This window comes from Atractosteus spatula, chromosome 9 (assembly GCF_055471065.1).
Source record: "Atractosteus spatula isolate fAtrSpa1 chromosome 9, fAtrSpa1.hap1, whole genome shotgun sequence".
NCBI classification, from domain to species: Eukaryota; Metazoa; Chordata; class Actinopteri; order Semionotiformes; family Lepisosteidae; genus Atractosteus; species Atractosteus spatula.
This window is the reverse complement of record NC_142714.1, coordinates 10,683,546-10,708,683: the sequence shown is the minus strand read 5'-3', so window position 1 is coordinate 10,708,683 and position 25,138 is coordinate 10,683,546. Positions and strand designations below refer to the sequence as shown.

General features: G+C 46.1%; 2 protein-coding genes across 4 annotated transcripts in view; one reads left to right on the top strand and one right to left on the bottom strand.

The window, feature by feature from the left end:
- Positions 1–32: 32 nt before the first annotated feature.
- tpp1 (tripeptidyl peptidase I) lies at positions 33–13,450 on the top strand. Of its 3 annotated transcripts, none has more exons than XR_016091616.1 (14): positions 33–190; positions 925–996; positions 1,543–1,682; positions 2,643–2,793; positions 3,012–3,133; positions 3,481–3,659; positions 3,998–4,196; positions 4,713–4,901; positions 5,766–5,838; positions 6,160–6,280; positions 7,379–7,537; positions 7,634–7,759; positions 8,574–8,770; positions 13,340–13,450. XR_016091616.1 is itself a non-coding variant. In XM_088925497.1 (13 exons), exons 1-13 carry the CDS (start codon positions 180–182, stop codon positions 8,712–8,714), a joined length of 1,683 nt encoding a protein of 560 aa, XP_088781623.1. In that variant the 5' UTR covers positions 34–179; the 3' UTR covers positions 8,715–10,612. The 3 variants fall into 3 exon arrangements, 1 of the variants encoding a protein (XP_088781623.1); XR_016091615.1 differs by having other exon boundaries at positions 34–190; positions 13,242–13,377; XM_088925497.1 differs by lacking the exon at positions 13,340–13,450 and having other exon boundaries at positions 34–190; positions 8,574–10,612.
- fancm (FA complementation group M) overlaps positions 10,740–25,138 on the bottom strand; it is a 70,783-nt gene continuing 56,384 nt past the window's right edge. The window contains 10 exon segments of the mRNA XM_088925160.1: positions 10,740–11,410; positions 11,946–12,237; positions 13,421–13,713; positions 13,716–14,452; positions 14,674–14,780; positions 15,197–15,398; positions 15,889–16,092; positions 16,603–16,662; positions 17,038–17,123; positions 19,446–21,453. Of these exon segments, the coding sequence (XP_088781286.1) occupies positions 11,272–11,410; positions 11,946–12,237; positions 13,421–13,713; positions 13,716–14,452; positions 14,674–14,780; positions 15,197–15,398; positions 15,889–16,092; positions 16,603–16,662; positions 17,038–17,123; positions 19,446–21,453 (4,128 nt within the window). The 3' untranslated portion in view covers positions 10,740–11,271.

Here is a 25,138-nt window from a genome sequence, read left to right as displayed (position 1 = left end):
AAACAACTTTCCGGCCACTTCCTCCTCGAGGGCCGTGTGCCGTCAGCTGATCGGCACGTGACCAGCGGCGGGTGGAAGAGCTGCCGCCGCGAGCCGCGGCTCTGACCCTGACGTCCCGAGGCTGAGGAGGTCCTCTCTGGAGCCCGCTAGCACCCACTTCACCCAGTCCTGACAGCAAAATGCGGATTCTGTAAGTGTGCCGATCTTGAAACCTATTGTTACTGCCTGTTCGCGATCTACAGGGAATGCTTTCGATTGCTTTAGCAGGACATTAACCTGCCGTCGCTGGTTGTAAAGCGCAGGCAACAAGCCAATCAGTGCTCTTCGTTATTTGTTGAACACAAGTATTAGCCAGTATAGGTTCATTTAATAGGAATTAAAGGAAGGATTTTTTCTATCATATTTTCATGAGTCTTGCATTGTAATGTAACGCAGTCATCGGTCGCAATCGCTGTGCAAACTTCCCTTTGCGCTTAATTATTCATGTGAAGGTTTTTGTTTGTAAGTTTTATTCAGTGTTACAGTTGTTGCCGATTTTTGCTTCGGGTTTTCCGCCCGTCGAGATGCGTGCAGTGCTTGTAATGACAGATGTCATTCTTGATCCGCCAAACTTCATCGCTTTTAAGATTCCGGTTTCCTAGACAACGAAGCTTTAATTTTTTAATGCAGGATGTTCTGTACAAGACTCCGGACGATTCCGTGGGTTGCGGCATTCTGAAACACTCCCCCAAGAATGCCAAGATAAAAGTATTTGAACAGTCAAGTAAAAGCTCATATAAACAAGACATGACTTAGTGGCCTTTTAAATTTGAAAGCACGAAAACGTCAGGGGTAAACACAAGTAAGGTTGTGTCAAGAATTATGTTGCAAGATGTTGTCTGTCTTGTGCTGTTCAGTTAACCTTTCGTTCTATTTCCGCTTCAGATTTCCCTTTCTCGCTTTGCTGAGCAGCTGTCCGGCGAGGAGCGTGTACCTGGAGTCTGATCAGGATACTTCGTAAGGAGCTCTATTTTCAACCTTCTAGTTATGATTTGAAGGAAATATAAACCCCTGCTAAGCGTATGAAAGCTTCTGCTATTTTGATTTGTGAAAAGTGTAAAATTATTGGAGTGCTCACTTCAAGAGTTGCTTTCCCAATTAACAAATCGTAATGGAGCAGAACTCCAATTTGACTCTTGATCAAAGCAATGTGCCCTTAAGTCAAGTCCCCAGAATCATGAGCATGCCTGGAACAGGCTCTAGGATTGTTTCATAGCAGACAGAAAACCACAGAGAAAACTGCTGCCCTCAGACCGTTTGGCTCCGGTGTTCTTGCACAAAGGGAAAAGAAAGGGGAAGCATGAAGAAATGCTCCCGTCTCTCGTTCATCCGAGAATCTGTGAGCGTTGACAGAAACAGAGGCTGGTGTCTGCTGTCCGGATGGGAACGCAGAGGCAGGTTTGGAGAGGAAGCAGGAGCCCTCGTGCACACACGCGCGCGTGTCCTCCCTGTGCCTGATGCACATCTGCTCAGCCGCCCTGTCCTGTCCCCCCCCCCGGCCAGTATTCCCACAGGCTGGGCTCACGCCGGCCGAGCCGCTGCGTCCGACGGGCTCCAGCTGACCTTCGCCCTGCGCCAGCAGAATGTGGGCCGGCTGAGGAAAGTGCTGGAGGAGGTGTCGGACCCCGACTCGCCTCAGTACGGTAAGGGAACCCCCCCTCCCGTTTCCTCCCGAGTTCTCAAGAGCAGGATGGATCTGGATCTGGCCTGGTTTTGCATGGAGGCACCCAGAGACCCTGACAGCGGAGACATGAGGTGTGTGTCTCGCGTGCCGATTTCCAACCTTCCCAGCAGGGCAATGGAAGGACGGGGATTTTCAGAGCTGATTTTTGTCGCTCCTGACCACAGAGGATCGGAAGATTGACAAGTCAGTGTGCAGTGTCCCCGTTGTTACTGTTGAAGCCCTGCTTGTGTTTCACATGAGTGTGGTCACTACTGTACCTCTTCCTCTTACTGCTTTTGGTGCTGCAATGAAGCCTCCTTGTTCCCTACAGCCCTGTTTCTAAAGAGTGTCACTCGCCAGCAGGAGGATTTGAGAAACTAGATTGCGGTTCATCCACTTTTTAACATCTTGCTGCAGTTCCCGACTTCATATTTCACAATCTGTGAAAAGCATGTGATCTTTTCTTTCCTCTTGCAATACACTGTACTTATCTTGGCAGCTCTTTAAAGGTCAGAAAGTAACATATTTAAGTCACAAGGTCTCTCGCCACACTTCAGGTTTAGAAATGAAGCGTGCGCTTGCAGCTTTTCTATCAGAGCCTTCTGTGTAGTTATACCATCCTCTTCCTAGACCTGCCCGTGGTTTGGCTGGTGCCATCTTCGATAAAATAAAGATAGGCATGCGTTCTCCAGATTCGTCACTGAATAGGTAAAGTAGTCCACATGCAATAGTTCAGCCTCTAAAAGTGAGAGGTTTTGAAATAGCTTGGAGAGTTGGAGTTGGAGAAATGTCTTTAAACCTGTTTTGTCTTTGTTGAATTCATATATTTTTGTGGCCTGTATGAGTCAGGAGTCTGTTCTGACACCTTCATTTCTTGCAAGCAGGTGATCATGGGGAGGCACAGATGTCTCTGAGCCTCGGCTCTGTTTGTCTTCCACAGGAAAGTACCTGTCCCTGGAGGAGCTGTCTTCTCTAGTGCGCCCTTCGGAGCAGACCCAGAAGTTAGTTAGGAGCTGGTTGCAGAGTCATGGGATCAAGGCCTGCAGGACTGTGTACACACAAGATTTCCTACAGTGTGACATGTCAGTGCGGTAAGAGCAGTACCCTTTCAGCTCAAGCTGCAGCTGTGTGCCTGACACGATTGTACAGGGCTGTATTTTCCTGCTGGGTCTCTTTCTATCACCGGTGTGTGTTTCAAATATTAAAGTCAGTCTTCTCACACCAGCGGCGAGAGAGTTTAAAAGCTGGCTGCTCTGTGGCGTGCTATGGGCATGCCCTCTTTGTGACGGAGTTCCTTTTGCCCCTGTAGGGTGGCGGAGACCCTGCTGCCTGGGAGCGAGTTTCACCGCTACCTGAAGGGCCATCTCTCCCTGGTGAGGTCACCGGCTCTGTACCAAGTTCACGAGGAGCTGGCGGAGCACCTAGACTTCGGTGAGCTATCCCTCCGCACCGCAGAGCCCAAAGGTCAGAGATCGGATTGGGAATGGGGTTCACCGGGGCTCACAGGAAACTGGTTTATACTAAGGTGCACAGCAGTTTAGATCTGCTCTTCCTGTGGGTTTGCAGTCCCTCCTTGAATACTTAAGCATTTTAATTGGGCATCTTTGGAGTGCCATAGAAATGCCAGTGCCCACTTAGAAATAAAAGCAGTGGCTTGAGGGAGTGACTTTTTTCAGATCAGGGTGAAACTGACATTCTGAGCACCGCGAGGTTTCTAGCTGGGCTTTTCCTCGGACGACTCGGTGGGTCCTCACGGCTGCTCTGTTCTCCCCTGCCAGTGGGGGGGCTGCACCGCTTCCCCGCAGCGACGGAGGCCCTCAGCCGGGCCTGGGCCAATCAGGAGCGGCGAGAGGCGGGGTTTCACCTGGGGGTGACGCCGGCGGTTCTCAGGAAGCGGTATAACCTCACGCGCAGCGACATCGGGTCTGGCCAGAACAACAGCCAGGCCGTAGCTCAGGTACGGAGGACCGTGCGCCTGTCTACCCGAGCCAGGAGGTCTGGAGAGGGGCACGCAGCAGCCTGAGTGCCTAAGCTGTTCGTTATAAAATTGCATGAAAAGAAACTTACGACACATTTAAAAAAAAAGTAACTTTAAATTTCAGTTACATAGTGTTCCTTGTCGCTGCTGCTTTGTTAAATTTGAGGGGTATTTCTCGCTTTGTTTTTAGTGGGGATGACTAACTGGTTTTCAGTTTTATAGCTTTCTGGTTGCAAAGCCCAGTTATACCCAGAGTGTAGAGATCCTGCCTGCTGGCAGTGATGCCCGTGTCAGCCTGTCCCCTTGTATCTGGGCAGTTCCTGGAGCAGTACTTCCACCCTGCGGACCTGGCAGAGTTCATGATGCTGTTCGGCAGGGAGTTCCAGCATCTCTCCGAGGTGGACAGAGTGGTTGGCAAGCAGGAAGGTGGCAAGGCTGGGCTGGAGGCCAGTCTGGACATAGAGTACATCATGAGCACAGGAGCCAACATCTCCACCTGGGTCTTCACCAATCCAGGTGCGTGTCTGGGCACACGCCTCGTGGAGCTGGGCACTCCACCACAGTCTTTCTGGGTGCAGTAGTCAAACCTTTCCTGCACGCAGGTGCTGCAATTCAAGACTTGCAGCGGAGGGAGTTGTGGGACGTCCCAGACAAGCCAGTGTCCTCTGATTAAACGTGAGCCCGGGCTGTTCCATCCATATTCACTCCCCAGCAGACGGGACAGTGCTGCAGTGCTGTGTGGGGGGGGGGCTGTTGTGGTTTGAATGTGGGGGGGCGACATTTTGAGAAAATGGCCTCAGTGATAATGCCTCCTGGCGAACATGAAGTGAGAATGTCCCACCACCGTAAATTACATGTTTTATGAGCCCGGATTTTCAAAACTGAAGTGCCAAAAAACCCCAATTCTTTCAGATTCGTTTGTCCCCCCATGTGGAGTTTCTTACCAGAGCAGGGGTACAGTAACTGAAAAGAGAAGGAGCGCGAACGGGAGGCCTCCGGCAAGATAGGAAAGCTCGTGTGCGTGTGTTTCAGGGCGGCACGAGTCCCAGGAGCCTTTTCTGCAGTGGATGCTCCTCCTCAGTAACCTGACGTCGGTGCCTTGGGTCCACACCATCAGCTATGGAGACGACGAGGACAGCCTGGCCACGGCCTACATGGAGCGCATCAACGTGGAGTTCATGAAGGCGGGCGCCAGGGGTATCACCCTGCTCTTCGCCTCTGGTACGCTGGCACAGCGCGGCGCGGCGCGGGGTGGGGTCCAGGGCAAAGGTTCCCACAAGGGGGAGAAGCTCGGTCTTGCTGTTGCAGTAATTTCTGTATCTAGTGGCGATCTTCACAGCCAGCGGAGCCACTTTGTGCAGTAAAAGGTAGTGTTCTGGCCACTTGATCGGAAACTGTGTGAAGTGCTTCACCCTGTTGAATCACTCTGTACTGACGTTCAAGACCTTAAAAAAGGGTTTGAACACCGGGAGCAGGAAAGAAGAATATGAGCAGTGAAGGTAAAATCCTTTATCTTGTGACCTTGTCTCAGGTCTACCCAGAGCAATTATAACCTAGTACATCTCTCAGAGAGCCCCATTCTGAAGCCTGTGCAACAGAGGGGCTCCCACAAAATCTCATTGCCCATATTCGAGAGCAGAATTGGATCCTTCCAGCATCCTTCCAGCTAAAAACAAAAAGTGCACATGTTGGCCTTCGGTGGGAGCTGAAGTGACCAACTAAACAAGGTAATAAATAATGAATCACTGGCCTTCATCTCCATGGAAACTGAGGTGCTGTTACCATGGAAACATACACCTAAAGGCAGTTCTGATTTTTTTTAAAGAGGCTCCTGTATAATGCAGCAATACTGCAGTTGTTTTTAAAAGTTATGAAGCTATAAAGGAGAAAAAAAGTGAGTGAAATATAATTGATATGCTTCGTAGCCTTCCAAAGGTGTTATAGTCTTTAAACAGGGGGAGCCCTTTGACAGTTTCCTGTTCTCTGTGGTGCCCTGTTTTGAGCTCTGAGGTCAGTGTGTGTGTGTGTGTGTGTGTGTGTGTGTGTGTGTGTGTGTACGTGCAGTAACAGCTGTTCTCTTAACAGGGGACAGTGGAGCTGGCTGTAAGGAGGTCACCAAAGGAAACAATGTATTTAGACCCAGTTTTCCTGCATCAAGGTAAATAAACCTTTTTATTACTGCAAAAGTGAATTCCAGACCTTAGATCGACACAGATTTTTTTTTGTGATTCTGTAGGTTAAGCATCTCCCTTGGCTTAAGGCTAACGTATGCTGAATGCTGTAAAGTAGTTCAAAGCTCTTCCGGACCCCTCACAGGGTTCCATGTGAAATGCATCAATAACAGCTGTTGTAACAGCTGTAACACTAATGCCCTTCATTTGTCTCTCTAGCAATTTCCAATAGAACTTGTGGGCGATTCATATGTCTTTGGGCCGTTCTTATCTCAAACCTAAAGCCCTGTCTGGCTCTTCATTTCCAGCCCCTATGTGACCACAGTTGGCGGCACATCTTTCAAAAATCCCTTCGCGATCACGTACGAGGTGACTGATTATATCAGTGGTGGTGGATTCAGCAACGTGTTCAAGATTCCTGACTACCAGGTTAAGTAATTTACGGAATTCAGTTACAGTGATACAATAATGTGAATGTATGACAGTGTTATACAGCTGCATTGAGAAATGTATCAGTTCTGGTCCTGGAGGATCACACACCTGCTGGTTCTTACTCTGCCACACCTCTCTTACACATTGACTTAATAACAGGATTAAGTTGAAGCGTTTGACTTTGTTCAGCTCTTACTTGCGTTGGACGTTGCCTTTCAACCATGGCATTTCACCAGTGAAACAAAATCTCCAACTTTTTGAGTAGAAACAAAAAAAAACAGATTGCCAATCATCAAGTAACTTATTTGCTCCGTTAATGTAGTACAGTAGATATTTTTATATTTCAGAGTTAGAAAGAATCAGCATTGATACAAGTAACTTGTAAAACCTCCAATTTACATGGCCAAACAGACGGGAGTTCCAGGTATGCGCCATGTTCTGCAATTCTTAATGAGGAAACAAACAGTCCAGTGAAGCGAGCGGCCCTATGACACTGTAAACAAGCAGGCTTCTGCACACATCTCTTTCACTCCAATAGAAATATTGCTTTCAATTTTTAGCCCGTTTTGCAGACAAATGCTACTTGTTAACTCTGCATGCATATCACATTTCTGCGGTGATTACCGACTTCTATGGGGACTAGTGAGCAGGAAGGGCTGCTTCACATCACAATTCGTGGGAACTCGATTGTGAGTTTGCAACAACGTGGCGACTTACAGTACTTTCACAAAGTTCACTATTTTGTGCTTAATTCGAAATGTGTAATTTTGTTCTAGAACGTCCATGATTTTATTTGGTTACCCAAATTTCACAACCAGTTTCAGAAACTGCGAATGCAGTTGCCCTTTAAGGCTTCAGTTAGGTAATTAAGTTCGGCTGGAATGAAAGTCAGGAGAGGTGTGGGCACCCTCGTACTGGACCAGGGCTGGGAACCCCTGTTCTAGGGTGCAGCAGCAGTATCCCCACCTGGGATTTGGAGCTCTGCTGTCCGAAGAGCTTGCAGCTTGAAGATGACATGCTGCTTGTTAGAGACAGGAGCAGGCTGGGGAGGTGTGATTTGGTGTATGATGTACTGACAAACCCACCCGTGTACAGGTGAACGCAGTGAACTCCTACCTAAAAGCCACGAAGGCACTTCCTCCCAAGACCTACTACAATACCAGCGGGCGCGCCTACCCTGACGTGGCTGCTCTGTCTGACAACTACTGGGTGGTCACCAACAGAGTGCCCATCCCCTGGGTCTCCGGCACCTCGGTCAGTGCTAATCTTCCTGTGGTTTTCTGTACAGTGCCTGCGATTCCTTCTTTACTGAACGGGGCGGGGAAAAAAAAAAACTCCTCTGTCTTCCAGGCCTCCACGCCGGTGTTCGGCGGGATTCTGTCACTGATAAACGACCAGCGCTTCCTCAAAGGCCTGCCGTCCTTGGGCTTCCTCAACCCTCGCCTCTACAAGCTGCAGGGCAGCGCCCTCTTCGATGTGAGTCGCACTTCTCAACGCTGGCCGGGTGGTGGAGATAGTAGCCATATGGACATGTATACTGGAATTCTTATTCGCGCTGAGCTCTCGGGACACGCATAGTACAGCAGACAATACGATATAATGTAGATGGTACATTATAAAACAGTACGTGGTGAATAGTTAAAACCAGAACAATTAATACATTGTAGAGAACAATAAATAGGTGTTAGTGGAAAAAAAACATGATAGACCAAGTGAAAAGTGCATAGTGCAGTGGTGTAATGGGTTCTGAGGCATTGCACAGTTAGCTGTTTAAGATGTGCACTGCTGTAGGGTTGAAGCTGTTCTTAAGCCTAGCGATCTGTACTTTTAATGGTGCAGTAGTGCTTGCCAGAGTGCAGGGGGAGAACATTTTCTGGCCAGGTTGGTGGGGCCATAGTTAACAATAAAATACCTCCCAGTCTGAGACTTGTTGGCTTGTATTAAATCCTGACCCCTTTGTTCTAGTACCCATCTAGGTGATTGGAAAAGCTAACTGGATATTTAAGCATTCCTAATGAACGGATGTATTAACACGCAATAAGAGACTTACTGCGAGACAACACTAGGTGGCACTCAAGAAATGAAAATGAACAGAAGTCCTCTCTGGGCCGAGCTGTTGACTTTTATTAGTCCCACAGTGGAGCTTTAATACGTGGAAGACGGAAAACGTGTTTTGGATTTTTTGGTTTTCATGCGAGGGAAAGATCAGTTTTGTTTGGTGTGTCATTTGAACCTATTCCTTCACGTGCTCATCAGACATTGCTCTCCTTTCGCGGATGTCTTTATCCAGGTGACGGAGGGGTGCCATCTCGGCTGCCTGGACGAGCAGGTGCAAGGGAAGGGCTTCTGCGCTGCCCCGTCCTGGGACCCCGTCACGGGCTGGGGCACGCCCAACTACCCCGCCCTGCTGGCGGCGCTGAGGGACAAGTAACCCCAGCAGCTCGCTGTCAAGAACGGGCACCGCTGGAGCCTCACGTGGTTTTACAGGTTTTAGTTCGGTTTCTCACTGCGAGGACATCTTAACGTGATTGCAATGCCCTGGTAGAGGTTTACCAAAGACCTGTCTTGCTACGGGCTTTACTGTTTTATTGTTCTGTTTGTTTTTAAGAAGTGCCCATTAATGTCAACAGCCGGTTGCCTTCATGGGCTGTTCCACCCATCGCCTGCGGGCAGGTTGGTCCCGACAATAATCAGGGCAGAAGGGAAGGGAGAAGCGAAACAAGGGTTGGGTCTCCAGAGGGAAGTCAGGGTGTGATGAGGACGGCTGGTTTAAAAATATCTTGGAGGCATAAGCCATCCTCTCGCCATTTGTAATGATAGGTAGATAACTGGATTTGATTTTAACGAGAAACAATATTCCTCTCGGTTTTTTTTAATACCCATTTTTCTGCTGTAGGTAATGAGGGTTTCCTTATATTTTTGATAAAATTTGTAATGGGGTACTAGCATTTGTTTTGTTTTTTTAATTACACGGATGAGCCTTAAGAAGGGCATTCTGCTCGTATGATCTAATTGGGGAGCTAATGAGCAAGCTGTGCTGCCCCTTTAAGGACTCGGATCTGTCTGCAAGACTGCAGTGCCGGGTCTTACAAATGGGGAAAAAGACTGTCTAATGGACTCTAAAGAGGTTGACTAGGACAAATGATCCTACAACCTGGACATGAAGTTATTAGAAAAATAGTGACTAGTGTGTTGTCTAAATTAGCTTAGTTTTAAAAGGTGGTACATTTACAGTGAGGTATTTACATACAGTTGGAATCTGTTTTCCAGTCTGAATGTAGGGAAGTGGTTTACTGATCTTTTTTTTTTGCAATTTAATTTTTTACATTGGTAGCTGACAGGATGTCAGGGCGTAGCCTTAGGGAGAGAATTGTTCTGTTTGGATTAGGGAAGTGGTGAGTAAAAAAAAAAAGCTGTTTGATCAGTGTATCATTAATCTAAAAACAATGGCTGGCAATCACCTGTTGTAAAAATAACAACAGGAAATTGTATAATGTTTTAAAAAATGTTAAGGCAATGATTACTTGATAACCATGTCATCTTGCAAATGGTTGGTAAAGGCACATAAAAGTGTTATAATTATGATATTGCAGTAAAATTAAATCTAACGACATGTTGGGGTGGTGATGATAAGCTTTCAGCACCAATGCTACTGTATGTTAATAAGCTTTATAAGAAATTCAGCTTCACTTCATATCCTGTTGTGGTTAACCTATCAAACTACATGATAAGCATAAGTTCGCATAGAATGGGGAAGGTCACCTAGTTTGAAAGACCGTTGCTCACTGCTGAAACACGAAGTATTTGGTGTTTTCTGGGATTAAACTGGCTACTATTTAAATGGGAGCTTTTTTGTTTTGCCATCATTCAAGAACTACAGCTCATGGGGCTGAGAGCAGGTGAGCCTTCTTAAATGCCACATTAACTTGTATGGTTACAAATTGTCATTTTAACCTAACACATACCAGAAATCTAGTCGGCAGTCTTACAGTATGTCAGTCACAGGGTACAAAGACGATTCAGGGAGGTTTCCGAGGCCTGGTTACAAAGATGCTGGGCCTCACTGCTAAAGGAGGGCTTTCGACAGCGGTGCAGTGTCACCAGCACCGGAGGGCGAGTGAAGGTGAAGAGGGTACATGAGGGTTCAGGTCTGCTCCTCAGTCATGCCGCCTGGGTGTACCGTGGTACAGGAACTGCAGCAAAGGGCACACCTACATCACACTCATCACCAACTAAAAAGCCCTCCAAGCAGGAAGAGTGTTTGTGGTGACTACTTTATTTACATATTTGTACATTATGAGACAAAATAAAGTGCTTTTTCTGAATGTTTCCAGTCTTCAAGTGTGGCTGGATTGGAGTTTCCTCAGTCTCTCAGATTTGTGCAAACGTATTTCCTATACCAGAACGAAAACAGTCTAAAACGTTGATTTTTCTAGAAAGGATATCAATTATCCGTACAACTAAGTGCAATGCATGGTCCACTGAAAACATACACATGCATTTCACATGTTTTAGATGTATAAAAAATATTGCAGCTGAAATGGATGTACATTAGAGGTAGAAGCCTCTATGACTTTGGTTACAGTGAAAATGTTATTTCAGATTAAGAAAAGATCCTGGGAATCACTTACTTACTGGCTGCTCTAGACAGACCAGGCTGTATTCAGAGCTACTATATCAGTCCAGCTGGCCAGTAACATATTCCAAGCCCTCACACGGACTTTTTCCTACAAATTCATCATTCGGTTGTTTTTTAACAAACTATCTTCCATAAGTGTCTTGCACCATCCAGTGGGTCTCGTCACAACAACCATCCTTAAATCAGGATTTTGCCGTTAACTGTCGAGGCTTTTTCAAGCTCCCGCTACAAGGTGGCCCAGAACGGGCCGTGACCCGTGTCGGTACCAGCCAGCACAGCCTGAGCGGTGATCGGACTGCTGCCAGGGTGGCTGCGTCATCAAGGGTCTGGAGCTGCTCCCAGCCTGGCGTCAGAGGCCGCTGCTCTTGGCGCCGCCTGCCGGCCTGTGGGGCAGCAGGTCGGGGTGGAAGGCGTAGCGCAGGCAGCGGAAGATCTCCTCGGCCCGCGGTCTGCTCACACAGGCGCCGGCTGCCAGCTCTTCCACAGCACTGCCGGCGAGGGGGAGAGGCGTCAGGGCGCTGCTCGCACAGGCCACTTGCCAGAAACAAATTCAAATTCGGCCAAGGCAAGGCGCATCACTGAAGGGGGAAAAGCTTAGAGCTAGGTTACCATTAAAGCCCTGGAATAAGTTAACTGATCAATTGGACTTGCGTTTAAATTGATTCATTTGGGGATGAAAATTCAGAATACCCTTAAGCCTACAAGGGGCAGGCCTCCTTTGAACGGAGTGCTTACTTAATTGATCAGTACCTTCTAAAAGGTCCTAATCTTTGCAAAACAGTTTAGAGTGTCTTGGAGACACTCTAGTGTATGGGACCGCTGCTTTAAAGGTTTAGGGAACAAACTAAGCAAGGCAACTTTTGCAGCCTGTTCATTAAACTGATCAGACTAAGGTGTTAGGTGCTTTAGGCACTGCTGCATCAATACTTTGTTACATATACAAATATCCTATTTTGATAGTACCTTTTTAAATCAGTTACATTTGGAGTACAGTAATCTAGCTGGTACCCTCTGGAGAGTTACCTGTTGACCAGGTGCCAAACGGAGCTGAAGCGATGGCACATGTTGAGGGCGGTGATGTAGCTGACCCCTGGGAGGGTGAGGTAGAACTGCAGGGTTTGATGCCGCTGACCCTTGACCTCTGTGGGGACGGCAATGGCGTTGCTCTTCCTCTGCTCGACTCGGGCGAGCTCGGCCAGAAGGGCAGCTGTGTCCTCAGGCCCGCTGCTGAACAGGAGCCGCGTGCCGGCCCGGATCAGCGCCGCCAGCGTGCTGTCATAGTAACGAGAACGCTGGAATACCCTGGACACCTCACCTGCGGTATGACAGGCCAGACAGAAGGTGATGGTTACTGATTAGTACCTACATGTTTCAAATAATATGAGGGAACTATCTGTGTACAGTATTATCTATTAATCATCCACTATACCCTCTCTAAAAAAAAGCACTGCTTGGTGATGTTTTCTACAGTCTAAACATAAAGGAATCTCTTACACATCAGTATTTTTAGGACATACTACAGGGAATCTTTGCATGCCATAAAGTAGTTGATATAATTTGTTTTGTATACAGAACTGTATGTTAAGCAACTGAAAATTGTTTTGCAAGTGGTTTTTGTCATTGGCATTTGTCAGTGAAAACCTAGAAAACACACATCACTTTGGTTCCACGGACCGCTGGTATTAACACATCAGCCAATCGTGTTACTGTGGAAAAATAAAACATTTTTTCACCAATTTCTTAAAATTTGATCCTAATTTTATTTACAGGGTGGTGTTTGGGGGAAAACACAGCTGTAGGTGCTGTAAGAGCAGAGTTCCCAGTCATTCAGCGTGTTTGTGGTGGTCCAAGAACATAAAACCCATGTGTGGACAACACGTGTTCAGATCCTCAAAACTATACTGTCACTCAGCTGGGTTCTCAGGATGGCCTTCCACACCTGTGGATCGAACCTCTCCTCACAATCCAGCATGACATTCGGGAAAAGACACGGCTGCTCTGTGATCCTAATCTACTATACTTTCCCCGTCCACAGGCTGTACAAGCTATCACTAATGATGGAGAAGTGCACCTGTCCATAGTCAGGACTCTCCACAATATCCTCAAATTTAGAAACTACAATATCTTACATCCGTAGTTGTTTAACGTTGCAAAGTCCGAAAGACCAAGGCTGTAGGAAAAAAAACTCTAAACGGAATTATCTGCTACTGGGCAAGCATTTTGTTTCCTTTCCAAACATTTCTGCCTCCGAAAAACAAGGAATACTGTGTTGCAAAGTGTTGATATGGCTTACTGATGTGTTGGTATGTCTTTTCTCAGTTGCTGAGTTTGAGGAGTGGTCATTTCGCCCCTGAACAGTGCAGTTTAAACTTCTATAAACTCATGACTTTGCCCCTTGCCATGATCTTGCCCCTCAGGACTGGATACGAGAATGTGTATCATTCGGTGCTGCACGTCTGCTGGCGAGGCGCCAATGTGTGCCCCCCCAGCACACTGACCAGGCTTGGTGCGGTCCTTCTCCACGATGAGGCACACCCTGTCGAAAGAGCCCTGCAGGGCGCGGACCCTCTCCGCCAGACGCCCGCGGTTCACGCTGCTGGAGATCTCGGACAGCGTCTGCCTCTCCACTGCCATCCTGTTGCTGACGATAAAGTCGCACGCGCCCAGCGAGCAGACCTGGGTGGTCACCCCATGGCGCAGCCGCAGGCAGGACAGCACCTCGGGGCCCCCAGCGATCCCCCGGCTGTCGGCCAGGATGCACACAGGCCGGGACAGCGGCGGTCGCGACCCCTGACCGACGCCAGAGCATCCAGGCTACGGGGGGAAGCAAGCAAAGCGTGGTTACAGGACGCTCCGGCACCGCCTCGACAGAGCGCCCAGATCTTCAAGACTGAAGGGCTTCTCTCTTCCGTTCCGCAGCTGAAGGACAGTTTTACTATCATTACATCTGTTACATAAAGTTGGAGTGTTTTGGCAGTACTGTAAACAGTGTGTACCTGCTGCTGCGCTGCACTGAGCTCTTTGGAGGAGGCGGGCTGGAAGTCAAGAGCCTCAGAGACGGAAGCCTGAAGGCTGAGCTGGTGACGCCTCCTCTCCTCCTGTATGGCTGACCCCCGTTCTTCAGGCTGGGGGGTCTTGAAGACAGGTGGCCGCATCAGTGGGGACTCTCCAGGCCTGGTTAGGGTTTTAGCATCTCCGCCTGCATTCTCCTTAACATCCTTCCTCTTCCCCTCCTCCTCCACCTCCTCCTCCTCTTCGCTGGTGTCTTCTGGGACAATGATGCGGGAGGCTTTGGGCTTCTTCACCTCCCTGGCAAGGAGCTCCGCCCCTCTCTCCAGGCCCTGGGCCCGTCTGAGCCGGACCCTGCGTCGTGTGGGATACAGCTTCCTCCCTCCGATGCAGGTATCATCAGGGAGCAGCTCCACTGCACACACCTCTTCTTCGTCGCTGTCCCCCGGCTCTTCCTCCTCCTCCTCGCCGCCCTGCACCACAAAGCTGTCTTCCATGTACGACTCGTCCTGCTCTGTAACCTGAGGACAAACGGAAACATACTAAACCCTTAGAGAGGAGAGACCGCACCTTTTCCCACTGCTATTAGTAAATGCTTCTCTTTTGATGGAAGAGCTGCTGAAAAATCACCATCCCCGTCTGAAGACGTGCCTCCCACTATCACCGCACTTCCGGAACCAAGACTCTTCCCCTCTCTCACTGAAACCCTTCAGCTGTTCGGCACTTGAAACGGACTTCTTACCTGCGAGCAGACCTCCAGGTCATAACTGGGTTTATAAACCATCTTGTACTTGTTATGGACAGCTGGGCTTCTCACCGACTTCAGGTAAACACCACGCATGGCTGAATCTGGAGGCCAAAAAAACAGGTGGTTCTTGGCCTTCAGTTTTATTTTTCACTATTAAGAATATCAAGCGAAACAGGAAAACCGATATACATCAAGGGGCTCAACTGTCTGACATGCTTTAAACTTCTCAAACACAGCTTTTCTGGAGCAGCTCAGCAGATCAGTACACTGATGTCCCCTCCTTCACAGTCGCACGCATGCAATCGCAAAACACGGACTTAGACAGGCGAGCTATAGATCTAGAATACATAAATTTATGATAAAATGTTAAAAAAGGAAGGTTCAGCCATCACTTCCAGTTTTTGGGTACATCCATTATATTACGGTAATCAGAAATTTTAAGTAATATTTTGTTTTATCCAGCCAGCGAATGAGTGTTATGCATAGACAGCTATTTTTGCAGCTTTCAGTCAGGTACCATTCAAGCCCTGCGAGGGCTGGATGTTGTCAACAACAAAACCCGCCAGCGAATGGTCCAGCTCCTCTGACAAATCACAGGCCTCATCTGAGGACACAGCCCCGCCTTCCTCTGAGAGCTCCGCCTCCTCATCGAGGAACTCCCGGGCAGCTCTGATCGCCACCTGCAGGGTGGGAGGGAGAAAAACGGACAGGGGGCCATACAATCAAGATTCACCTTAACAAAATAAGATCGCTGAGCTCAATGTGGTTAGGAAATCAGCCTGAATGTGTGGAGTGTGCATCATCTCCCAAGCGTCCACATTAGTTTTCACTGGGTGCTCTGTTTTCATGCCTCCCCGGGTAAATTGTGTCTGTAAATTCCCAGTGGTAGTGTTTGTCCTGTGACAGACTGTGTCCCAGCTTCCACTATAAGCTCCACAATGCTGAAGCCCTTACCAGATAGGAGACTTTCTCATATACTTATCACAAACGATGCATGATTACAATGGGAATATTGATCCAATATTGTCATTATAGGAGCAATAATGTCAATGGTTGTGAAAGGGCAGAAGGCATATATTGTTTGTATCAATGTCTCCATCAATAAATGTATCTAGTCAATTCATATAAGATGTAAAGGATCCCTTTTGGAGGAATTTGTTGGCTCTGTAAAATAAAAGACTTAATATTCCCAGGCTTTTTTCATATTGATTTTGATCTCAGCGAAATAGTTCTACACTTCACTGTCCTGAGGAAGCGGAGACAGGTGCCGTGCAAGCAGGCTGCGGAACGAGAGGTCACCTTTGCCCCGTGAGGTGGGGTGCTGTTTCTGTGGGGCCTGGGTCTCCGGGGGCGACGCAGGAGGCTGTCCTTGAAGTCCTGGTCAGACAGCTGCTCGTCCCCACTCTCCTCCAGCTGAAGGAACACCAGAATCAAAACTACATCCGGAACACCACACCAGCACCAGCATCACGGACAAGCTCCTCCAGCTTCCTGAGGACCCTGAGCTTCCTGCACTCTCGCCTTTGACTCCAGGTGTCAAGCACATGCTTTTGGAACACAATTTTCAAGACATTACCTACTGAAGGAGAGCAGTGACCTCCCTGCTGCAGGCATATAACAGCTTTTACAGGTTCTCTTCTTGAATAAAACTTTAAAGTCGAGCTCACACTGCAGTCAGGATTTTTTAAAGGAAAATTAAAATGCTGCAGCCACATCTGCTTTTAGTACCGTTTCCTTTGTTTTATCCTATTGTGCTATGTTTACTTTGTGAAACAAAATCATTTTTAAAATGTAATTGCTAATATTACTTCTGAAAATTGCATGATGACTATCAAGCTACTAATAAACTAAACATGTCAAAAACCCAGTTTGGAATTCTATTTTTCCGATTAATCGATTTCTTCTTTTCAAACATTGTCTTACTGAAATTAAGGGTGCTCTGCGTCTCTGTGCCACTTGAATGGGTGAGTCCACATCGCTAACCTTAATAAAAGAAACGTAAATATTCAACTGAAGACATTTTCCATTTCAAATACCAAACAATATTTCAGAGTACAATACAGGCCAGAATATGCCTGGTCTTGAGTGCACATTATTTTGCAGGAGCAAAACACAAAAGCAGTTGAAGCGTTTCCATGACAGCTCATCCTTTAAAGGCCTTCAACAACTTATTGTGAGAAAGAATAGAGGATTTGTTCATCCTGGATAGCAGAGGCAATCAGCCTTGGATAAAACAGTACCATAAGATTTATCTGAGCTGAAAAGGAAAAAAGTAATCTGAAAATGTCCAGGTGTTTTAAGTCGTGTTGTGGTAGAAGAATTAAGAGCAGCAGTGTTTTTAAAAGTACACAGGCTTACGTCTGGAGAGTCCAGAGGGTTGGCTTTGGTTCTCTTCCTGTGCCCTCTGAACACAGCCTCCTCGTCACTGTCACCACTGCTGCCTCCTGGGAACAACACCACGCCTGTCAGACTGGGACACACTGGCTAGCCAGCCAGCCTTACACTTGTGTCTTGTGGCGTCTTGCAGTATGAAGACAAAGCCACTGACGTCAACTTCTATTTCATCTGCTGCAAGTAAAATCCAACGTCACATTTAAGCTAAATCGGCCTTCTAAAGTGCTTGATCCTTCTGGCTTTGGGGAGTTTTAAGCAAGGGGTGTCAGAAACGTTACCACAGGAATAAGTAGCTCATGGCTCGTTCTTAGTGAATTTGCTTCCTCTCACTGTGAAGCAGAATTCATCAAGCACTGGATTGTTCCCCCACTAATAGGGAACACGGTAATGCTGTTCAGCACACAAGTGCCCGCAGGTTCAGACAGGCAGTGTCTGTGCCTGGCTGAGGAGCCAGTGGTGTGGAACTGTCATCTGTGGTGTCATGACTGGACACCCCTAAATTAGCATCCCCTCTAAAACATAAATCCACCAACAGGAGTTGCAGCCAACCAATGATCTCTCAGGTCTGGTCCTGCAAACAGTGAAGCAGTGGAAGACAAAAGCATGAAAAGTTATCTTCCCAGTCTCCACTAGGTGGCCGATACAATATTCATGTGGTTTAGGGAAGAGCAGATTAAAGACTTTATTGAAAAAGGTCAGCCTGATATTTTTCTGCCCATGGTGGCTCTTTTCAGTGAAATGTTGTTTTTATATTTCCTGCCTCAAAGACAGTTCTGTTCTCAATGGAAAAAAAATTCCAAACATGACGAAGATTCTTTCAGTGAACTGATGAAGGAATGCATCCCAGAGCAAGACTACTAAATTAGGAGGATGTAACTCATTTTTATATAAAGTAGCAATTAGATAAAACTTACATAACTCATTTAAAATGGATATAGATCTAGAAGCACACACACTTTATTTTACGAAAGGGATCAAAAAATGTCTTGAAAACGTTATGGCTTTTTTGTTACATTAATTTCTAAATTTTATTTGCCACTTCAGTCTAAACAGAACACTACATACCACTGCTACACAGTTAACTACTTCTTTCCAGGTGGGGAGTCTCTTCCCAGTCCGTGACAGCACTCACAGACCCTGTGCTGCAGGAAGTCAGCTCTCAGGTAAGGTAAAATAACAACTTTATCACCCTGCAGCTCACACCTGGCAGCCCACTGAAGCTCAGCAGGTGTGAGCCTGGTCAGTACCTGGATGGGAGACCTCCTGGGAAAAACTAAAGGTTGCTGCTGGAAGAGGTGTTAGTGGGGCCAGCAGGGGGCGCTCACCCTGTGGTCTATGTGGGTCCTAATGCCCCAGTATAGTGACGGGGACACTATACTGTAAAAAGGCGCCGTCCTTCAGATGAGATGTAAAACTGGTCCTGACTCTCTGTGGTCATTAAAAATCCCATGGCGTTTACCAATTTCTGATTGCCCCTTACACCAATTGTGGCCTCCTAATAATCCCCATCTATGAACTGGCTTCATTACTCTGTTCTCCTCCCCACTGAGAGCTGATGTGTGGTGAGCGTTCTGGCGCAGTATGGCTGCCGTCGCATCATCCAGGTGGTTGCTGCACATTGGTGGTGGTGGAGGGGAGTCCCCATTACATGTAAAGCGCGTTGAGTGGAGTGTCCAGAAAAAGCCTATACAAGTGTAAGCAATTATTATTATTATTATTATTATAAACTTACTCCATATTTTCCCATCATTGCTGTTCCACAGTTTCCCACAGCTGCATGATGCCTTACCATATCTCTCTGGGCTTAGCCATGCTTTCATGAATTTCACTATGCTACAGTTATTCAGCTTTAACTGTGGTATACCACTGTAGGTTTTAAGAGAGAACAGTCTGGAGAAACTTTGGTGGAAAAGGCCTAAGTATTCCAGAAACCAAAATTAAGAGACTGTACTGCACAGAGACAACCAGGCTATTGAGTTAAACACGTTAAACAAGTGAAGAACAGCAGATGGCTTAGGCAAATTTAGAATGGCAAGCTGAACAGTGGGACTGGGGGTCTAAGTTGTTTTCATGTGCCTAACCTTTTCCATGGGGACAAAAGGTATGATTCTATTAAATTAGCATGACTACTAAGAACAGGGAATAAGAGGCTGTGCAGCATTGCTCCCACACAGTGTAAAGCGTGAAGCTCAAAAAGTCACGTTAGACTGTAGAAGGCATGGCTCATGCTAGGGCAAAGAGTGTTAGTTCAAAAGTGGGGCTGTGGAACATCAAGGAATATACAATAACTACAGTGAAGGGTGAAATACAGTGGAACAAAATCATGATTTTCATGGGAAGTCACAGTAACTATAAAACAAAAAAGCCCTCACCTTTATGAAGAGGATCCGATGGTCGGTTTTCACTGGTAGGCCCTGCTGCCTTCAGCAGAGATCTTTTTAGATGTCCCTTCGTATGGCCCTTCAGAGGTGACCACAGCTTGCTTCCCAGAAAGGAGGGGTCTGGCCGTGATGCCTGGGTTCTCTTAAACAACTTGCCTGAACCCCGTGGAGATGTCAAAGTGGCAAAGGGAGTGGGAGTGGAAGCAGCTGTGGGAGCAAGGAGATTCCGCTCTTGATTGTTGATGCCTGGGGGACCAAGGAGACTCTGGTCTTGATCAGTAATGTCTGGAGGAGCAAGGAGACTCTGGTCTTGATTAGTGATGCCTGGGGACAACACAGGCGCCCCCTTTGAAACTGAGAATGGAGCGGTCTCTCTCTCAGTGCGATGTATCAAAGGTGTTACACAATTCATGCCTCGGGGATCCATCCAACACTCTGAGGAGGAGCCATGTTTTTCTTGGTTTGGGATCAGCCACGTTTCTGCAGCTCTTTTCGAGGTGGGAGTGGCAGAGCTGCTTGCTGATTCCTTTGCTCCCTGTGGAGAGGCAATTCCCTTTTCAAGGAGCTCATCCTCGCTCTCTTCCATTGAAAAGCCCAGGTCAAAGTTAACAGAGAAGAGCTCCTGTGAGCAATTGTACTGTCCTTCATCCTGTGGTAACTGCTGCTGATCTGCAGCAGAACACGGGTAGGGAGCTGTTGGCCCTTCAGCTCCAAAAGCCGTTTTTTCTTGGACAGTAAGATCTCTGCAAGCCAGTTCATCCCTCTCAAATCCATCTGCCTCCCCAACAGGTCCTGCAGGAGCGTTTGGCCTTGGAGACTTGTCAGCACTGACAACAGGATCTGGGACACTGACCTGGAGGAAGAGATCATCATCTTCAAACAGGTCAATGCTTTCATCTTTGGGGTCAGCTTTTAAGCTGTGGCTCTGGCAGTACTGTTCGCCAGTAGCCTTGTCATTACCATCGCCTGGTGTGCCGGCCTGGAGCTGCAGTTTACTGTTTCTGCAATCCATGTCTTGTTCATCATGGGTGGGGTTTTCCTCCGGGACTTCATCAAAGATTACATCCCAACTGGGACTGCAGGCTTTTCGGACAGCATGGCCCGAGGGACGTTTATTTACTTCAGCTGCTTCCTTAGTCATCACTCCATGAGAAGCCACACCATTAAGTTTCAAATCACTACCAGACAAGACAATATCGCTTGATTCCTTTTCTCCGCAAGGAACCTCTAGCTCGCCTGTCAAGGAAAAGGTGATCTGGAAAGTGTTGATTGGCTGGGATTTAGAATCAAGTGGGGGTTCCACGTTTACCAAGTCAAAGTCTAAGTCAGGTTCAGGAGGAGGTGACCTTTCCAGGAGCTCTTTCACATTTGCTAAAATAACCTTCACGTTGTGTGGTATTTCTTTATCAGGACATTTTTCAAAAGAAAAAGTAGTGCACTTTGGCAAATAAAACATGGCTTCAATGTCTGAGCAGCTTTCATCTGTTTTATTGGCATAGCCAATGTGGGGACTTAATTTTGCAGATTCATGCAAAGCTTCAAGTTCAGGGGAACTACAATGGTCTGCAGAACCTGCACCTGGATCTTTTCTTTTATCAGGGATGATAATACATTCAGATTCAATATCTCCGGCTTGGAATGTTTCACTTGGCTCTGACTCCATTCCACGGCCTTCAGGCTCATTTATGGCTTGGGCATCCTCGGATGACAGGGACTTCTCTGCTGACTCAGGCATGGACACAGAAGACTTCTGCTTTGATACGCTCACCCCAGGAGTCCTAAAATCCCTGTCTACTTCCTCCATGTCGATAGACGAGCTTGAAGAACGTTTCTGCTTGGAGCGGACAGGGTGCAGATTCGATCCCAGTCTTCTGGGTCTCTTTCCCTTGATGGCTGTTTCACCACATGGATCTTCAGATGGAGCTCTATTACCTTTACAGCCAATCACATCCTCCTTCTTAAGATATGGCATCAGCTCTAACTCATAATTGCATTCCCCCTGCCAAAGAAAAAAATCAAATAGTTTTTGTGATCACTAAAGATCAGATAAAATACCGAAGGCAAAGTTAAACAGTGAATCTCAGAGAAAGTACAGTGCAGAGGAAAAGGCAGATGCCAAATCTATACATCTTTACAGAAGGGCTAAAACCATATTAATAGATCTTTGTGGGCTCTAACACTGATGCTGTTCTGGCCAGTCACCTTTCATTCAAATAACAACAAAGTACCTCTCTTGGAAAATGATCATTACGTGGTTGGTGATTAAACAATTAATAAAAAATGTGAAGCTGGCATTCATCTTCCAACTTCGGAATGCACACTGTGTAAAGCATACAATGGGATCACTTTTGCATTTAATTGAAAAATCTCTCTTTTCAGACTTTTACGTTGCAAGTTCAGTGCAGACTCAGAGACAGGTCTAATTTCAGGTATGTTTCTGCTAAAATGCCCTGAGCTGTACTGAATGATCACTTGGTAATGTTTTTCACAAAAAAAAACTAAGCTGAAAAAATAGGCTCATGAAGCATAGCGCAAAACTGTTGAATACTACTGAACTGTAATAGAAAGTTACATCGCCCACCGAAGTCAGGATAGCGTGCAAATGCCACCCCACAGCATCACATCAATATCTCAGACTGCTTTGATCTAATGCATTAGATCACTAGTGTAGGAGGATGATGTGATCACAGCAGGGGCAGGTTGCAGGGCAGCTGTACAAGGTAAATTAGGTGTCCCATGCTGGCTTTCAGGAGGAGGTCTCCTCAACAGCTATCTGGCCCCATCCAGAAACACTGGGGAGAACCTGTTGAGCAACAAGGGAAGGCACAGACCTGCAGCCTCTTAATGCACTCCTATAACAGCTACAGCTCCCTGGGAATCTGCAGCCCACACATTTGATATGCGTTACAGTAATGGGATTAGCCTCCACAGCAAACAACAGGAACAATGACTCAGATAATGACAAGAGAATACACAGCAGCTGATAAGAAGGACAAAGTTCCAGCTGAAACAAGATTTCGATTCTTACCACATAACGGAAAACTGAATATAGTCCTTACCACGGGTTTGATGAGAAGCTAAATTTAAGGATTTTACGATGGAATGTGTGATGCTCATTTGATGCTGCAGTCATAAGCGAAGTAAGAGAACTGTGGAGCATTAGCCATTGCAATGCTTGAGAAGATGATGGAACACAGACATGAATACCGACAGGTTTTATTAACCAGCAGGACAGAAACCCTTCCGAACCATGATAACATTGAACAAGACTCCAATTCTCCTAGGTCTTTAAAGTTATACAGGGCTAGTGACATCAAGAACATCCAGATCAGTGTTTTACTATCAAGACTAATGTTTTACTATTAAGACATTTCCCTAAAGGGATAAGAATGCACACCTACCAGCTCTGCCTCTATGTAGCCAAGGAAGTGATTCTGAAAAAGTAGTTTAAGATCCATGCTTAAAAACCCACTGAGCACGATGAGCTATGTTTTTTATGTATAAGTCAAATCAGCAACCTCACAGATATGGACAGAACATTTCCTCACCGCAGGACTAAAAGAGCTTCACAAGACTAAGACAAATGGCAATCCTTTTTTCTGCTACAAATAAACCAAAGCTCAAGGTATGGAGAATCTTCCATCAACAGCTGAAGGACAAGTTGCCATGAGTTTAACAATGTTGCATGTTTTTTCCAAACTTTATCACAGGCCGTTCAGCTTCTTTCTTTGCATTCTTATGATCAGATCAAGCCTGCAAACTGGTGCATGTCTAGACCAGAAGCATTTTAGACCAAATATGTATTTTGGTCTAAAATGCTTTTAGATTTATTTTTATAACCAAATGCTTAGATGAATAAATGAGTGCTCTACAATACCCATTATTGTTAAACATTTATAGCTTAACAAGTAATATTTAACACACTTAATTACTGCCTCAAACATATCCAACTCTTTTTCTGCATCAACTACTACAAACTAGCTACAAACTATCTCAGACGTACGGCTCAGGTACTGAGGTAACAGTGCAATGCCTCTTATATAAAGGTTTTTTGTTTTCTGACAACCAGAATATGTGACAAACACAAACGCACATTCACAAAATGTTTGTTTAAGCAACCCAATATTTCTCCCAACACACGTATTTGATGGCTTAAGATGAAGCATTACAACTTATATAATAAGTAGGATCCAAAGAGAATCACAGCTCAGAAACCATGATGCTTATCAATATAAGACATGGTGCCAAACCGCAGCGTTAGGACACCAAATACTAGGCTTCATTGTCTCCATGATAAACTGCCTTAATCTCATCACTTGTTGGTCATATGAGAGTACCTTCATCTTAATTACAAAGCACAAATTATTTTGTTTCAGTTCCAGAATTTTCATTGTTCTAATGTTTACTTCGTAAGAAACATATCTGAGAAAGTAGTCATTTCTCGACTGAAGCCTTGCTCTGAATATATTTGCTTTGTTTTGTTATCTTTGACCTTGCCATACATCAACTGAGACATTCCTAAAAAAGATCAAAGCAACAGAGACAAAATGAGTGGAAGTGTTCCTAGAAAGAATGAATGCAGTCAGGTAGCGTTTCTCAGGAGAATCTCGGATTAAAATGGTCACAGTCCCACAGAACAACACTTTCACTATTCCAATGACGGAGAAGCAAACGAAAGGGGGCACCCAAGGAGACACAAGGCAAACTGGAAACATTTCACTGGGGGCTCGTGGCGGTTTGGTACATATTCATTATCTCCTTCCTGAAAATCACCAGCAGGTTTTATTTGGGATGAAGGGAAGTAGCTAGTTCAGGTTACTTCAAAGAACACCATTTTCACATTAGTGCACATTTCCAACGGACAGGAGTGTTACTGTCCAATGGTCAATGGTCTCTCTGTCATTTATAACCCTCCACAAACGTCTCCACAACAGCACACGAACAGCAGTGGACAATACAGAGGCAACTGGAGAGGCTGTCCGCTACCCATCTGATCAACGTGCAAGAAGACTAAAAGCGCACTCAGATTATCCCTTCTATTGATTTCTTCCAAGATCACATTTGGGTTACGAAGTCTTCATCAAATCAAATGCTGGACAAAAAGCGACTAAAAGGGTACGAACAACCTTCCGAAAGCCACTTTGAAGCTGATCTTTTTTTGTTAAAAAAAATCAAACAAAGGACTAATTAGAGTGCACTTCTTCTTCTAATACATTTTCCTTTAAGGGTCAGGAAAGTATTTGAAGAGCAATGCATTTTGAACTGCTTGGCTATCTAATCAACTTATAAGATTAAACGAGACTGGACGAAACAGGGCTTTAATGAGAACTTCTGCGATAGTTTTTTAGGACTAATTATAAATCCTTTATCTGAAAGAGAAGAGCCAGCTGTGAAATATGCTACCAAAATCAATGAGGATCCTTTTCTCATACGGGCGTCATTATCAGAAATTTGACACAAGAAAACTCAGCCTCCCGTTTTCCCCAAATTAAATCTAAATGCTCTACCTACTTTAAAAAATACAAACATGGATCTGCGCATTTTATGGAAAGCAAAACAGATCTGCATCACTTCTAAGAAAGTCATCCTTCACAGTCACTCTAGCTCTCCTCATCAGTGGCAGCTTATCTAGGTCAGCAAAGCCTGGCCTACTTGGTACTTCCTGTGGTTATATAATTGTTCCT